Source organism: Typopeltis vanoorti, chromosome 8, assembly GCF_054136105.1.
Source record: "Typopeltis vanoorti isolate ZY-2024b chromosome 8, IOZ_Tvanoo_1.0, whole genome shotgun sequence".
Lineage (NCBI taxonomy): Eukaryota > Metazoa > Arthropoda > Arachnida > Uropygi > Thelyphonidae > Typopeltis > Typopeltis vanoorti.
Window position 1 is genome coordinate 120,822,990 of NC_143556.1, and position 17,895 is coordinate 120,840,884.

Here is a 17,895-nt window from a genome sequence, read left to right on the forward strand (position 1 = left end):
TGACAGTGCTGTACTGCAAGAAGGGATGAGATTCAAGTGATGGTTAACAGTAGACTGAAGTTTAGAGGGCATATTGCAAGTGTTGCAAAGACTGCACCTCATAATGCAGCTATGATACAAAGTACTCTAACAGGTAGAGATAAGGAGATTATTGTGCCACTGTATAAAGAACTAATCAGACGACACTTGGACTACTGTGCTGAGATTTGGTTACCTGGTTTTTAATGTAGAAACATTAGAGAGAGTCCAGTGAAGATTGATTAAGACAATATCAGGAATCTGGGAAGCTGGCTATGGGAGAGGTTGCAGAAATGTGGATTGCAGAGTTTGGTGGATAAGAAGAAAAGAGGTCCTATGACAGATACATTTAAGTTAGTGAGGGAATTTTATCAGATTAATCTAGAGGAGATTAGAAAAAGGGTAGAAGGTGAGAGGGGAAGAACCAGAGGCCATTCCTAGAAGTTGTAAGAGTGTGATGAAGAAGAGTATAAAGAGTAGAATTTTTACATGGAGAATTGTCAGTGAATGGAATGCAATACCAGATTATGTTGTTAATGCAGAGTGTGTTAAGGATTTTAAGTTTCAATATGATACATTTATTGTCAGTTGAATAAACCTTCCTGGATAAGTCTGTCAACTTCATGGAGGGTGTAATAATAATAATAATTTTATTATAAATTTATTCTATCTAAATTATTAATTTATAATAAATTTATTAGTTAAGTAATGGTTCACATTTACCCTTTTGTTGTCTTATTCTTTTGTTCTTAATCCAGAAGAAGCTACTATCATATGTGGCAAAATAGTCAGTATAATCATCTGGACTATTATGACTGAATAAAACCCAATGTTATTTTACATCACATTTGAAAAGTGTGGTTTATCATTAAAAAATAAGTTGCTTGAGAGGAGTTTAACAGATAACTGCATACAGATAATGGGAGAACATGGGTTCTTTTCCCCAGAATCTGTATAACAATAATGTAAATAAATGGTGCAAAATAATTTTTTTGCATGGAAAATAGTGAGTGCATAGAACAAGTGGCCATTTCTGTTAGTAAATGCACGAACACTAATTCAATTCAATTCAAATGTGAGGTATGATAAGCAGAGTGCGGGTTGTAGTGTGCAGAACATAAGGGCTAATCCTTACGAGTGTAATAATTTCATGGCGGCCTAGAAATATTATTTAGTTTTAGTAGAGGGAATGTTAGTGGAGGTTTTATTACATGTTTTAAGAATATGTGCAATGCTAATACTCTCGATGTTGCCTTTATGAAGGTCTATTGTAGCTACCCTATTTCATAATTTGCATGTGGATAGTAAGATGAAAGAAATGAATTATGGACTCCTTTACATATCTTTAGTGGTATTTAAGATTTTGGAGAAGGTGATGTGGATTAGTTTAGATGATGTAGATGAAAGAATGATTCTTCATGAAGGTTAGAATAAGTTAAAGGGAAAGTCTTGATTTAGTTATCTAGTTGCATTTTAAAATAGGGTAATGAACAAAACTGATAAAACTGTAGTATTTATGGATTTTTCAAATAATGTATCTGACAGAGTTTGGATAGTACTCTAGATTAGTTGGACTGCTCAGAAGACTGGCTGATGAATAAATCTGATGAATAAAAGATGAATAAAAAAAATGTTAAAAAGAATTCGGCCGCTAGAGGGATTCATAGTGTGTAGTGTTCGTGAAAGCTCCTGATAAGATAATGTTATTTTCAGTTATCGTTGATAAATTTACTTGAGTATTGCGTAGTTTTGTTTGCTTTGTGTATCTTAGTGCGTCTGTGTGTTTTTGGTGTTTTATTTTATAATTTGGTAAAATACGTTAGAAGTAAGTATGGCTCCCGTACGAAGGAAAATGGCGGCCAGTAATGATGGTTTGCCATCTTTATTCAAGAACGGGAACATAAAGGAGATGATTCAGTGTACTATCTGCGAAATGTATGCTTTGCAGAGTGTGGTCGGAGTGTGGTTAGATGATAATAAAGGAGTGAATGTGTGTAGAAAATGTAGGCAGAATGATGAATTGAAGTGCATTTCGGATCGTGAGTGTGATATTTTTGTCAAACTTCCGAATGAAGAAAATAGGGATATGACAAGAAACGGCAAGGTTGTACATGAGAATTGCGAGAGTGTGAATGTAGAAAGTGTAAATGATAGTATTAATTCAGAGCATATTAATGGTTTTACTGAGAATAAAAAAGATGAGATAGATGCAATGAGTGAGATCGCGTTGTTGAATGGTGCGATACAAAGGGCAAAACAGCACCTAGAGGATAATAAAGGAGTGAATGTATGTAGAAAATGCAGGGAGAATGAGGAATTGAAGTGTATTTCGGATCGTGAGTGTGATATTTTTGTCAAACTTCCGAATGAAGAAAATAGGGATATGACAAGAAACGGCAAGGTTGTACCAGAGAATTGCGAGAGTGTGAATGTAGAAAATGTAAATGATAGTATTAATTCAGAGCATATTAATGGTTTTACTGAGAATAAAAAAGCTGAGATAGATGCAATCAGTGAGATCGCGTTGTTGAATGGTGCGATACACAGGGCAAAACAGCAGCTAGAGCGTATGAGCAAAAGTCGACTGAATGAACCAGCCAATAATAAAAGTATGACAGGAAAAATAGGCAAACGAGTGTGAACATGAACAAAATGAAGGATAGAGTGCTGTATGGAGACTCGTTAGTACAAGGTGTGTTAGTAGAGGATTTGACAAAATTGTACCAACCTGGTGCGACCATAAAGGATGTAACCGAGTCTATTAGAGAGCAAAAGGAAAGGGTGAAAGAAATGATTGTTGTGGCAGGTACGAATGATTTGAAAGGAGATAAAATGGAAATGATAGAGGACCTAAATGAATTGTTTGTGGTAGCAAAAGAAAAGAGTGAGAGAATTAGGATGATTAGCCTTTTGCCGTGGTATCACAGTGAAGTGTTTAGAAGGAGGGCCATAATTGCAAATGACTTTATGCATGGGTTATGTATGACGAGTGGTGTGGAATGTGTTCGATGGGTGAAGGGATCTATATAAGATGGATGGCTTGCATTTGTATGGTTACAGTGTAAGGAGATTTGAGAAAGTGTTGCTGAATGTAGTGGATGTGCAAATTCAGGGAAACTAGATTTATTAAGGGGGGGTGAGTAGTTATATAGTCCTTAGGGAGGCAGTTGAATGTATGAATGAATGAATGTAATATGCCCGAGTGAATAAGGACAACAAATCAGAATAGGATAGTTAATATAAGGCATCAAGGTAGGGTTGGGGCAAATGGGGGTCTTAAATTCATGTACACTAATGCTAGGAGTATTAGGAACAAGAAGGAAGAGTTTTTGGCCATGGTTGGCACTTCCAGACCACAGGTTATTGGTATTAGTGAAACATGGCTGACTGTAGATGATATATCTAGTGAGATTGAATGTGATGGGTATAGTATGTTTAGGAATGACAGGGAGAATAAAATGAGGGGAGGAGTATTGTTGATGATAGCTGATGAGCTGCAGCCAAGGAGAATAGAAGTTGAATTGCAGGATAGAGAAAAGAGCACATTTGAGGCCATTTGGTGTGAGATTGTGGCTAGCAGAACTAAATATGCAGTTGGGTGCTGCTATAGACCAGGTGATGGAAAAGATGGTGGTGACAGTATGCACAAGCAAAGAGAAGAAAGGAGTGGAAGGAGGGTAATTATTATGGGAGATTTCAACTATGGTTGCATTGATTGGAGTGAGGAGAGGACACACGGAACGAAGGAATTGGATTTTATGTGGTTATTAAGGGATAACTATCTCCGACAGCATGTAATGGAAAATACTAGGGCTCAGAGAGTGCTTGATCTAGTAATTACATCTGAGGATTTGGCTGTAACAAATATGACCACATTGCCTCCAATCGGTGAGTGTGATCATAGGGTCTTGACTTGGAAGATGGCTAAATTTGTAGAATTTTCAATTTAGACAAGGTACATGTGGAATTATCGGGCTGGAGAGTATGACAAGCTCTTAGGAGTTTGATTGGTTCAGTGCCATGGCATGTACAACTGCAAGGACTAGAAGTTGATAGTGCATTGGAGGTAGTTAAGAAGTGTTTGAATGAAGAAATGGCTGACTATATATTTAGAGTCCGAATAATAAATCAAGTAGGGGTTAAATGTATGAATAACACCATTAAGCTTGAGCTGCAAAAAAAGAAACAACTATGGAGGGAATTTAAAGAGAAAGGTGACCGGCAGGCACATGAACGGTATAAAGCGCAGGCCAGAAGGGTAACGAGTGTGGTAAGAAAAGCAATAAATGATTATGAAAGAACATTGGCCATGCAGGCTAAAGAGAGTCCTAAACAGTTTTTTCGATATGTAGCAAGTAAAAGAAAAAATGTATATGGCAGAATGATTTTAAAGAATGCCGATGGTAGGGAGGTAACTGAGTCAGTTGATATAGTTGAGTGACTGAGCGAGCACTTTGCAGGAATATATCATCCAGGTGGTGACATTGCAGAAATGAATGAACCAGTAGATTATATGGGAATTGTGGTGAATGAAGTGGAGGTGAGTAGTCTATTGCATAGCCTCAATGTCAATACATCTGTGGGATTGGATTTTATACCAGCTCGTGTTGTACGAGAAGCAGCTAAAGAATTGTCAGTACCCTTGACCATTTTGTTTAATTTGAGTCTCGGGTCTGGGTTAGTCCCGAGCGGGTGGAAAGAGGGGAAAATAGTTGCACTGCATAAAGGTGGTTCCAAGACTGCTGTTGTAAATTACCGACCGATTAGCATATCAGGAATCATTGTCAAGGTCTTAGAGAAATTGGTCAAGAAAAGAATACAGGATTGGATAGATGAAAATGGGATATTGTATGGGGGACAACATGGTTTTGTGAAGGGTAGATCATGCCTCAGTAACTTGCTTACGTTTTATAACACAGTGACAGCTGAACTGGATATGGGTAATGGGTTTACAGTGATACTACTGGACCTTGCCAAGGCCTTTGACAGGATACCGCATGGAACCCTAATCAGTAAACTGGAGCAGATGGGGATGGATATAGAGTTGCTGAGATGAATTGCAGGGTGGTTGAAGGAGAGATACCAGAGAGTGATTTATTAAGGAGTGGAGTCTAAAAGACATCTTGTGACTAGTGGTGTGCCGCAGGGCTCTGTTCTTGGACCACTGCTTTTCAATTTGTTCACCAATGATATAGGAAAGGATCTGAGAGGAAGTGTTCACTTGTTTGCTGATGATGCAAAATTGGGTAGTGCAATTGTGAGTGCACAGGATGTCAAAATTTTGCAGGATGATTTGGATAGTTTGGAGGACTGGGCTAGGAAAAATGGATGTCAATTTAATGTGGCAAAGTGTAAGGTTATGCACTTTGGGGTGAAAGGAATAGCAGCAGTATATCACATTGGTGGAACCGTACTCCAGGAGATTGATGAGGCCAGGGATTTGAGATTGTTGGTGGATAGGGAGTTGAAGTTTAGGGGGCACATTGCAAAAGTGACTAAATCAGCTTATCAAATCACTCGGCTTCTGAAAAATACTTTAACATGCAGAGACGAACAAGTTGTTGTTCCTCTGTATCAAGCCTTGATAAGACCCCATCTGGACTACTGTGCCCAGTTATGGGCACCAGGATTTCTTCGTGATGGGGAGGAAGTGGAGAGGATCCAGAGACGAGTGACCAAGATAATAAAGCAGGTCCGTGAAATGAACCTTATGAGAATAGGTTGAAGATTTGTGGGTTGCAGAGATTGGTTGATAGGCGAAGGATGTGTGATATGATTGAGACATTCAAATTACTGAAGGGTTTCTATAGGATTGATCCAGAAGATATTTTTGAAAATAAGACTGGTGGTTTGAGGACTAAGGGGCGATGCATGGAAGCTGGGCAAGAGTGTGGTTGGCAAGGGTGTTAGAGCTAGGTTTTTTACTTGGAGAGTGGTGAATGAGTGGAATAAGCTTCCAGAGTCTGTTGTGGGTGCTACAACCGTGAATGAGTTCAAGGCAAGTTATGGTAGATACTGTGTGAATATCGAATAGTTGTTCTTGACATGATGTTAGGGCCTCCTTCGATCAGTCTGTCGACTCCTTGGAGTTGCCAGGAATAATAATAATAATAATAATAATAAAAAAAAAGTGATGGAGGAGAAGCAGTGTCTAAAGGGATTCTGTAGTTCTCTATATAGTTTTCTCTATCTTTAAATAGAGAAATCTGAGGAACTACAGAATCCTAAAATATATCTTAAATAAAGTCATTCTGAAATCAAATCTAACCTAATCTAAGCTTTCTATTTTGTCTAATTATCATGTTTTGGATTCTATCTAAATAAACGTTTTACAGATCCACTCTTCAGGGTTATTATTGAAAATCTTAGCAGTGTTAACCCTTCCATTGAACAACATAATACACTGAAAAAGTGATTTACTAATTATATAACTAAATAAATTTTGAAAATGAAAAAAGTAACAATTTAAGATTTTCATTTTTAGGTAAGTCAGTTAATAGATACAAATGGATCTCCCATTGGTCAGAGAGGGCGCCGAAGATTGACATCAAGAGTAAGTATATGTGATTAGAATCTTCAGTAGTACATGCTCGTAGCTATTACAGTAGTAGTAGTAGTAGTAGTAATAATAGAAGTACTAGCACCAGGAAATAACTATGGAATTAAAAAGCTCATTATTAGCAGTTACTCAGACCCATTACATGTTATACTGTAATATCATCTTGAAATATGTAGGCTCATATTTCATGAAATGTTTACATTTTTACAAACTTTCTGTCAACAATTTTCTTCCAAATTAGTTTGTTATCTATCATGACTCAACTACTCTCAGATTTTATATTTCAGTTTTCTAAGACCTTTCTAACTCCAGTCCAATTAAATCTAAAACTAAATAATTTTAAAATCATAAATAAACTAAAAACTAAATAAAAAAAACTAAATAATTTGGCCTTCTTCTGGATGTTTTCCTAGCATCCTGTCATGAAACACATTCCCATTACTTACTCAAAGATTCCTGAATGAATACTAACAATGTAAAATTTCCTTCCTAGTATCTTGATTTTTAATATGAATCTACCATTGATGCCATTTGTTCACTTCCATTAATTTTTTCCAGTATCTGGGATCTCCAGTCTTTGATCAGCTGTTTATTTCAAATCCAGCTTTCAGATTAAGAGTTTGAACACTGTCTTGTATGCAACTACTTTATCATTTTGATTAATTTCTCTCTTATTACATATAAATTTCTTCTGTTAAATACCTATATCAGCATTACTTATTTTCACATATTTCAAAATTTAATTTTCCCATCCTCATTAAGAATTGTTCCTAAATAGTTGAACTATTTTATTATTATTATTATTATTATTATTATTATTATTATTACGGGCAACTCCAAGGAGTCCTTAGACTCATCCAGGGAGCCCAAAACACCATGTCAAGAACAACTATTCAACATTCACACAGTATCTATCATACTTCTACTTGAACTCATTTACAGTCATGGCACCCACAACAGACCCTGGAAGTTTATTTCACTCATTCACCACTCTCCAAGTAAAAAACCTAGCTCGAACACTCTTGCTGCTGACCACACTCTTACCCAGCTTCCATGGATGGGCTCTAGTCCTCCCACCACCAGTTCTGTTCTCAAAAATATCCTCTGAATTAATCTTATAGAAACCCTTCAGTAATTTGAATGTCTCAATCATATCACCCATTTTCTACCTATCAAACAATTTCTGCAACCCATCATTATCATCATCAAATTCCAGCCATGTACCCTCAAGGGGTGTACAGGATATGATAGTACTACATGAAAAAATTACATCATAACTAACTTCCTATCTACAATTTTCCTCCAAATCAGTCTGTTACTTGTCAAGACTCCAACATTATCAGATCTTATATTTCTATCGTCTAAGGCACTTTCTACCATATCAATCCACCTAGGTGACCAAATCTGGGCACAGTAGTCTAGATGGGGTCTTATCAAGGCTCGATACAGAGGAACAATAACCTGTTTGTCTCTGCTTGTCAAAGTATTTTTCAGCAACCAAGTGATTTGATGAGCTGTTTTAGCCATTTTTGTGATGTGGCCCCTAAACTTCAACTCCCTATCCACCAACACTCCCAAATCCCTAGCCTCGTCAATCTCCCGGAGTCAGTTCCACCAATGTGATATACTGCTGCTAATCTTGTCACCCCAAAACGCATAACTTTACATTTGCCATATTAAATTGACATCCATTCTTCTTAGCCCAGTCCTCCAAACTATCCAAATCATCCTGCAAAATTTTGACATCCTGTGCATTCACTATTACTCTACCCAACTTTGCATCATCAGCAAACAAGTGAGCACTTCCTCTCAGATCCTTTCCTATATCATTGATGAACAAATTGACAAGTAGTGGTCCAAGAACAGAACCCTGTGGCACACCACTAGCCACAGGCCGTCTTTTGCGCTCTCCTCCTGAATAAACCACTCTCTGATATCTCTCCATCAACCACCCTCCTATCCATCTCACCAACCCTATATGCATCCCCATATGCTGCGGTTTACTGATTAGAATTCCATGTGGTATCCTGTCGAAGGCCTTAGCAAGGTCCAGTAGAATCACTGTAAATCTATTACCCTTATCCAGTTCAGCCATCACTGTGTTATAAAACATGAACAAATTACTGAGGCATGATCTACCCTTCACAAAACCATGCTGTCCCCCATAGAGTATTCCATTTTCATCTATCTATTCCTCTATTTTCCTCCTGACTATTTTCTCCAAGACCTTGACAACGATTCCTGATATGCTGATCGGTCGGTAATTTACAACAGCAGTCTTGGAACCGCCTTTATGCAGTTGAACAATTCCCCCCCCCCCTCTGGACTAACCCAGACCCAAGACTCAAATTAAACAAAATGGTGGCCAAGAGCACTGTCAGTTCTTTAGCCAGTTCACGTACGACAGCTGGTATACCATCCATTCCCATAAATGTGTTGACATTGTGGTTTTGTAATAGATTATTCACCTCCACTTCATTCACCCCAACTCCCGTATAAACTGTTGGTTCCTTCATTCCTGCAGTGTTACCACGTGGATGATATACTTTTGCATAGTGCTCGCTCAGTAATTCCACTGTATCAACTGATTTGGTTACCTCCCTACCATTGGCATTCTTTAAAATCATTCTGCCATATACATTTTTTCTTTTACTTGAAACATATCGTAAAAACTTGTTGGGATTCTCTTTAGCCTGCATGGCTAATTTTCTTTCATAATCTGCTTTTTGTTTTCTTACCACACTTGTTACCCTTCTGGTCTGCGCTTTATACCGTTCATGTGCCTGCCGGTCACCTTTCTCCTTAAATTCCTTCCACAGTTGTTTCTTTTTTTGCAGCTCAAGATTAATGGTGCTATTCATCCATTTAACCTCTACTTGATTTACTATTCGGACTCGAGGCATACAGTCAGCCATTGCCTCCTGCAAACACTTCTTAACCACCTCCCATGCACTATCATCATCCATCCCTTGCAGTTTTACATGCCATGGCACTGAACCAAGCAAACTCCTAAGCTTGTCATACTTACCAGCCTGGTAATTCCACCTGTATCCTGTCTTAATTGAAGATTACACACATTTAGCCACCTCCCAAGTCAAGACCTTATGATCACTCTCACCAATTGGTGGCAACGTGGTCATATTCGTCACAGCAAAATTCTGAGATGCAATTACTAGGTCAAGCACTCTCTGACCCCTAGTATTTTCTATTACGTGCTGTCGCAAATAGTTATCCCTTAATAACTGCAGAAAATCCAATTCCTTCCTCCCATGTGTCCTCTCCTCCTTCCAATCAATGTTACCATAGTTGTTACCTATAAAATAAATGCTACCATTTTTTCTATAGGTTTGCTGATTAAGCTGGTTGGAGATTGGCTCTGTTGGTAAAATTTAAGGAGTCCCTTAAAAAGGGTTTATATATGTATATGTTACAAAGAGAACTAAGGATTCATTATAACAAAAAATTAAACACACATAGCAAGTGATTTAATATTTTTATTTCAAAACATTGCAATGAGGTGTTGACACTGCCCCCAGTTGGCGAGAACTTGTTTGGGAAATGATGAAACAAGAAAAGATCACTGCCAAAAATGCATGCATGTGGAAGTATAGTATACAGCAGGTGATTATAGGAAGCTCTGTAGTTAGTTAGCATTAGTACTTTGGGTAGATGAGTTTAGCAGAAAAGATGTTGACAATTCATGGAAACTCATAAGGCAGTATCTGACAAAAGCAACGTATGACTGCATACCAAAGGTTAAGCGAGTAAATAGAGTGGGAGTGAAATGGATGAATAGCAAAATCAAGCAAGCTTTGCTAGCAAAGAAAATGTTATGGAAGAATAGGTACAAGACAGTTGGTGGTGATCAGATCCATGAAGAGTATAATGTGCTGGCTAAAATAGGTGATGAGCATGGTAAAGAAGGAGAGAAAAAGGTGCAGTATGAGAGGAGATTGGCTGGTCACGCCAAGGTGAACTTGAGGGAATTTTTCTGCTACATGGCAAGCAAGAGGAAGAATAATTATGTAAGACTAACATTGGTGGATAGTCATGGCAGCAGACTAACAGCTGCAAAAGATATAGTGGAATTATTGAACGAGCACTTTAGCAGTGTATATCATACTGGTATAAATTATCCAGTACAATATATATAAGAAAAGCAAGTATTAGGAGAATTGGAAGTGAAAGAAACAGAGGTGTATCAGATGTTGGTTGAGTTAGATGTGAATGTAGGAATGGATGATATATCACCACAGATGCTTATGGAATGTGCACTACAGTTGGTTATGCCCTTGTTGTGGTTATTTAATGAAAGTCTTGCAGTGGATAGGGTTCCTGAGGTGTGGAAAGAATGCAAAATAGTACCACTCGACAAGCATGGTTCTAGGACAGAAGTCTCCAACTATAGGCCAGTCTGTATAACTGCAGTTGTGGTCAAGGTGTTGGAGAGATTGATAAGGAATAGAATACAGAATTGAGTTGATGGACATGGCATTCATTCCTACCCTTTACAAATCCATGCTGACTTTATGAAGGTCAGCATGGATTTGTAAAGGGTAGGTCCTGTTTCATTAATTTACTTGCCTTTTATGATAAGGTGATGAGTGGGTTAGATAAGGGAAAATTATATAGAGTGATATTCTTAGACTTTGCAAAAGCGTTTAATAGAGTACCACATGATAAGTTGATGTACAAGCTGAACAGGATGGGAATAGATAGTATATTGGTTAGATGGATCAGAGCTTGGCTCTCTGAACGATACCAGCAGGTTGTATGATAGAGCAGTGGCTCAAAAAAAGAAGGGTTCATATTTTCAATGGAGAAGTCATATTATCAGAGAAGTCATATAAATTTATTGTAGTCTAAGCAAGTGGAAAAAAACTTCCAACATCTTTCTCTAAATCTAGTGTAATTTAATAATAAGGTGAGACCTCTTTTGGCAACTCGTATAGGTAAATATGACTTCTCCATTGCTTCTACCTTGGGTTCTGTTCTTGGGCCCCTGCTGTTTAACTTATTTGTAAATGATATATCATGTAGACTGACTGGGGATCAGTTATTTGCTGATGATGCAAATTTGGAAAGAATTATAAGTAGCACTGTTGATACTGAATCCCTTCAGGAAGATTTAAATAGACTTTTTATTTGGACAAAAGAGTGGGGGTTGTAGTTTTAATATCAATAAGTGCAAGGTGTTGCATTTTGGAGTATAGAAATATAAGGCTATGTATTATATTGATGGTGCTGTACTGCAGGAAGTGGATGAGATTAGAGTTTTGGGAGTGATGGTTGACAGTAGACTGAAGTTCAGAGAGTATATTGCTAGGGTTGCAAAGGTTGCACATCATAATGCCTCTATGATAAGAAGTACTCTAACATGCATGGATAAGGAAGTGGTCATGCCACCACATAAGGCACTGGTCAGACCACACTTGGACTATTTTTACTTTGTAATTTGTACTTCTTAGGTAGATTTTTATCCTGTTTAAGACAGAGAAAGATCTCTCTCCTGATGAATTGGAAATAGGAATAGTTAAAAACTGTTTAAAATAATTTCTACATTTCGAAAAGTTGATGGGGCCACCATAGAGCTTGGGGCCTCTGGCAGATGCCAGGTCTGATACTTGCTTCATCCACCTCTGAGTTTTCTCATTCAGAATGCAGCTGATGTTTTCAGTGTTCTGCCTACCATACTCTTTTTTTTTTTTTTTAACGATCTATAAACAGCTACCTATTACTAGTTGAACCCATTCCAATATCATTAACTTACAAATTGAACAACAATTGTCCCAAAACTGATCCCTGCAGAACACCACTAGTGAACTTCCTCTTTCGGGATACTGCACATCCATACACAACTTTCTGATATCTCCCCTGTCCAAGGTATTTGCTATCTTGTTATATTGTAGTACATAAATAAGTTAGTAAGACATGATCTCCCTTTAACAAAGCTATGCTGATAACCACAAAGAATACTGCTGTTATCAACACATTTCTGAATCCTACTTCTCACCAATCTCTCCTGTACCTTCACCACAACTTCAGATATACAGGTTGGCCTATAATTTGAAGCTACAGCCTTATTACCACCTTTATACATTATTAAATAGGCATGCTAATGCTACTGCCAATTCTCTGGAACATTACCTTAAGATGTGTGAGGGTATGTCATGAAATCCTATCGCCTTATTGACCTCAAGGTTATTTCTTTCCTCAAATACCTCCTGCTCACTCTCAATTAAGCCATCCTCTATAGTTCCTTATGATTCTACCTTGATCAGGATGAAACATCCTTTGCCAGCAAAGGTTGGTCGATTGGTAGAGTCTCTGCTACTAATGGCCGATGCAAAAAGTTAAGCAAGTTTGAATGCAGTTAGTAGTTGGAATGAGTCAATCGTTCGATGCTGTTGGCACACTCTCCCTCGATGAGCCTTTGGACTCCCTGGAGGTGTCACATAATAATAAATTGATCACTGAATAGCTCAAAAAGAAAAAGAATTTTGCAGTTGAAAGAACTTGTTACAGGAAGATTCTAAGAATAGGATGGGTACAGAAAATCCCAAATGAAGAGCTCTATCAGAAGATACAACCAATGGAGAATCTAATGCAGATTATACAATGGAAGCTGGAATTATTTGGACACATCTTCAGAATGATAAGAACTGGAAGATAAAGACATTCGTGTTTGGTATTATGGATGGTGTAAACAGAAGAGGTAGATGACATAAAGGACTGGTGCGGAATGAGTTTACAGAAACTGCAACACTGTGCACTGGACAAAGAAAGATGGAAGAAGATAGTAAAGGAGGCATGAGACACCAACGGGCAGTGAGCCCATGATTCGTGATGATGATGATGAATAGCTCAACAATGTCTTCTGCAGCAGTTTACTATACTACCATTTTTATCTGTTAACATCATCTTGCCATGATCATTCATCCTTCTACTTGCCACATATCTAAAAAACTCTCTAGGGTTATTCTTCACTTCATTTGCAAATTTCTGCTCATACTGCATTTTTGTTTTCCTTACTAACTGAGTCACTCTACTGGCTCTTTTACTGCCTCCTTCTTTCTTCCAGATTTCATGCTTAAGCTCCTCATTTATCCAGTTTGCATCTTCCTTATTCAGCCTTTTGACCTTTGGAATACATTCACACATTGATGCTGTTATGTATTTCTTTGTCAATTCCCAAGCAGCATTTATTTTCTTACCACTCAACTCCGCATTCTATTCTATAGCTGCAAGATGTCTCCTAATCTTCTCATGATCACCAGCCTTATCCACATATATCCTTTTCTCATGAAAGTCTGCATATGGCTAGCCACAACCCAGGAGATCACTTCATTATCACTCTCACCAACTGGAGGAAACTATGAAACCCCACACACAATTACATTCTCCTATGAAATGATCAGATCTAAAACTCTCGATCCTCATGTGCCCTCCTTTAGGTGCTGACTGAGATAGTTATCTTTCAAGAACTCGAGAAATTCATTTTCCTCATTCCTAAATGCTAACTCTTCCTTCTAATCTATACCACCATAATTATTATCATCCATAATAATTACCCTTCCTTTGTTCATTAATCCAAGTTTATACATTTCTTCATGACCATCCTCCCCATTTCCTGGCATATAGCAACATCCAACTAAATATCTTCCTCTCTCACCCTCTATGTTACACCACACTGCCTCACAACCATTGCCACTATTTCCCTCTTTCATGTCTATCTTATGCAGACATAATTCCCCTGCTGTCATCAGCAGCATTCCCTCTCCCTTGTCCTTTCTATTCTCGCTAAAAATACTGTATCCTTTCATTTCTATTCCGACTCTAATATCATCTTCATTCAACCATGTTTCACTTATTTCAATGATTTTGGGGAGAATAAACTCAATCAGTGAAATCATTTCATTCCCTTTTTTCTGATACTTCTGACATTTGTAAACAAACACAGTAATTCATTTTTAGATCTATAACTAGTCATATGGAAGTTACTTGTTGGTTTTGATTTTCCCACCACATCTGCCCAATCACATTTATCACCACTTACTTGATATATCTTCTCAGTCTCAATTTCCCCCACCCATTATTGCAATATACTGCATCTTCATACACATATTCACTACCACTTTCAACATCCACTCTCTCTCTATGTCATGTCCCTCCTGGGTTCCCCCTCCACCATTTCCCTGTTTCTCTTACATTCCCATTGTCTTTTCATCACTCATACTACTACTGTTTTCGCTGACAAGCACTTCTGTCTCTTCTGTACCACTCTCTTGAATTTTCACTTCATCTCTTGCTTCTGATCTCTCTCACGTATTACATACTGTCATTCACACACTCTGTTTCCATTCAGCAACACTTACTATTGTGCACTCATTCCAAAATCATTGAAATGCAACCCATCATGCCTGTATAATTTCATTCTTCCTTAAACAAATGCCATACTATTGCTGCAATATGGCTACAATATCTATCAAATTTGTTAGCAATGCTCTAATCTAGTCAAAGAATCCAGAATACTTGCAATGGATTTATTTAAGAGTACAACATCATCTGCATAAAGCAAAGAGCTAAGTTGAACATCTCTAATTGTGATATCAGGTTTGATGTCACTTTCCATCTTAATGTTATCTATGTAGATGATGAGCAATAGTAGAGATAGCATACATTGTTGTCACACACCTGAGTTTACATCAGACCATTTTCTTGTACCTCCTTTTCTAACTGCTGACTTACAACTCAGATATAGACCATGTACTGCTGAATGTAATGTCCTGTTTACATCATATAATTGAAGCACTCTGAACAAGAAAACTTGTTCAGAGGGTATCTGAACAAATCTGAAAATTATATAAGACACCTGTCTTATACAATTTTCAGATTTACAGGTGTGCAACTGTGCAATCCAGGAATAAAGAGCATTGATATAGTTCTATAATTTATCAACTGTTCATCTTAAAATGAAAATCTGATCCTGAGAATCTTGATTTTGGCCCTGATCCTAGCTTGTTCTTTTATAAAATTTCCCTTTCACAATTTTTCTTATCCTCTTCTAGTGTGCTTTTAAAAATATGACATGGAAACCCTTAGTAGGAAAATTCCTGTTTAATTCTCACTTTCAGTTTTATTAGTGCTTTTGCAGATGGATACTATGACAGCTCTAATTATTTGGAATTTGACCTTCTGTCAAGACCTTCTCAATTATGAGATGCAGCTGCTGTGAAGCCTCTTATTTTAGTATTTCTCAAATAAGGATCCTGCATGGTTGACCAAATGGTTAATATAAACATTCTCCAACTAGCGAGCTGCAGTTCAAATCCCACCATGGATATGAATGGTTGTTATAGTCTTTAGACAGTAGAAAAATTTCATCATTCTGTTTGGGACATCCCATGTACTTGAGTGACTTGAAAAAGTTCCACATTTGGTCTCTAAGGCAAGTTTCCAGACTATACAATGAAAAAAAAAAAAATAAAAAAAAAAAAAAATATATATATATATATATATATATATAAAATTAGTAAAAAATATGCATAAAAATATAAAAAAATAAATTTAATAAGTAAAATACACAAAAAATTATATAAAAATGCTTTAACCTACAAGTAGTATTGATAAGCTACAGATTCACACCCTTTTGTGGATAGGATATACATTTAAAAATGATGGAATAGCAGAATGGCAGATTATCAGAAAATGTCTGCTTAATTTCAGAGGATGAACAGTTCAGTCTTATGCATCATGTGATGTGAGAAAAAAAGATAAGTTTCAATATTAATTATTAGAGATTTATACAACTTTAGCTTAAATTTTAGTCCAGTCTGGTTGCGATTGATTTCAGTGAATTTGTGTGTATGTGTGTGTGTGTGTGTGTGTGTGTGTGTGTGTATTGTACATATTGTACATTTTCCATCTATCAATTATTGCAGTCGTCATACATATGCTTACTGATTCATTGTTATCCAGCCTGCCACCATTTAAAGATCACATTACGTGAAGTATAATATAGGATTTTGTAGCATACCTCACCTGGGGAATGTGTGCTTCTTGTCATTTGGAAATGTGGCAAATAAGAATAGTGCATGTTTACATGAATGAAATGTAGATAATTTCATTGCTCTGACACTTTCTTTTATCCTGTGAACAACAGTCTCTCTAGATTGTTGTAGAGATCCCTGCTACCATCCACCCTGGAAACTAGTTTCTCTGCTCTACATATATTAGGTATAGAAATGTACCTATTAGGTTGCTATATTTAATTAAGTACCTATATGCAATAGGCACAGAAATGATGAGAGTGCACTAATGTATTTTATACAAATGCCAGGTGTATCAGGAATAAAGCAAGTGAACTGGTGACATTGATAGCCTCTGCCAGTCTGATTATTGTAATAGGGAAAATGATGTTCATCTTCATCAGTTAACAATCACATTGCACCAATTGAAAATAATGTTCAATCAGGAATAGAAGTAGAAGGGAATAGCATATTTGCTGGAAGAGAGTTAAGCATTTCACTTCTCTGACACTTTCATTTATCCTGAGAACAACAGTCTCTCCAGATTGTTGTAGAGACCCCTGCTACCACCCTCCTTGGAAACTCTAGTTTCTCTGCTCTATATATCTTAGGTATAGAAATGTACCTATCAGGTAGCTATAATAATAAGTAGGTTTTGACAGGCGAAAGGACTTATACAAGAAGAATTATTTGCATCTGAAGGGATTTGGTGTTTGGAGACCAGAAAAAGTGTTTTTGAATGAAGTGAAAATGTTTGTACAGAATAAGGGAAAACTAGATCTTTTAGGGGGATGGGAAGCTGTTGAATGAATATGCAGACATCAGTGCAGCAGTTGAGTGTAAGAATGTGTATAATATGCCTAAGTTAGTACCACTAGTAACAAACCAGAATGGGATAGTTAGCAAAAGCATTATGATAGCAGTGGGCCTAAGGGCTTCTGCATTTTTGTACATTAATGCTAGGAGCATTTGGAACAAGCAGGAGGAATTTTTGGCATTGGTTAGTTCATCTTGGCCAAAGGTTATTGGAATTGGTGAGACATGGCTAACAGAAGATGATATAGTTAGTGTGCCATAGCAGTCTGTTTTGTTTCCATAATTATAGAATTCATGTGTTAATGAAATTGGGATAGGTCTAAGTTGAGTAGATATTGGTTTTTCAAGTGAATGATGATATCTTTGAGTTGACTCAAATAATACTGATTAAGGTAGTATCAGTTTTCTATAAGGACAGACTAAGGTGGTGACATTGTTAACATATACAGAGCTATAAATAGGAAGAGGGGTAGG

At 37.2% G+C, this 17,895-nt stretch overlaps 1 protein-coding gene across 1 annotated transcript in view; it reads left to right on the top strand.

Annotated features, from left to right (window-relative positions):
* Cubn (Cubilin) overlaps nt 1-17,895 on the top strand; it is a 2,223,842-nt gene that overhangs the window by 179,649 nt on the left and 2,026,298 nt on the right. The window contains exon 5 of the mRNA XM_090396294.1: nt 6,503-6,571. Coding sequence (XP_090252420.1) covers nt 6,503-6,571 — 69 coding nt within the window. The remainder of the gene's footprint in view (nt 1-6,502; nt 6,572-17,895) is intronic.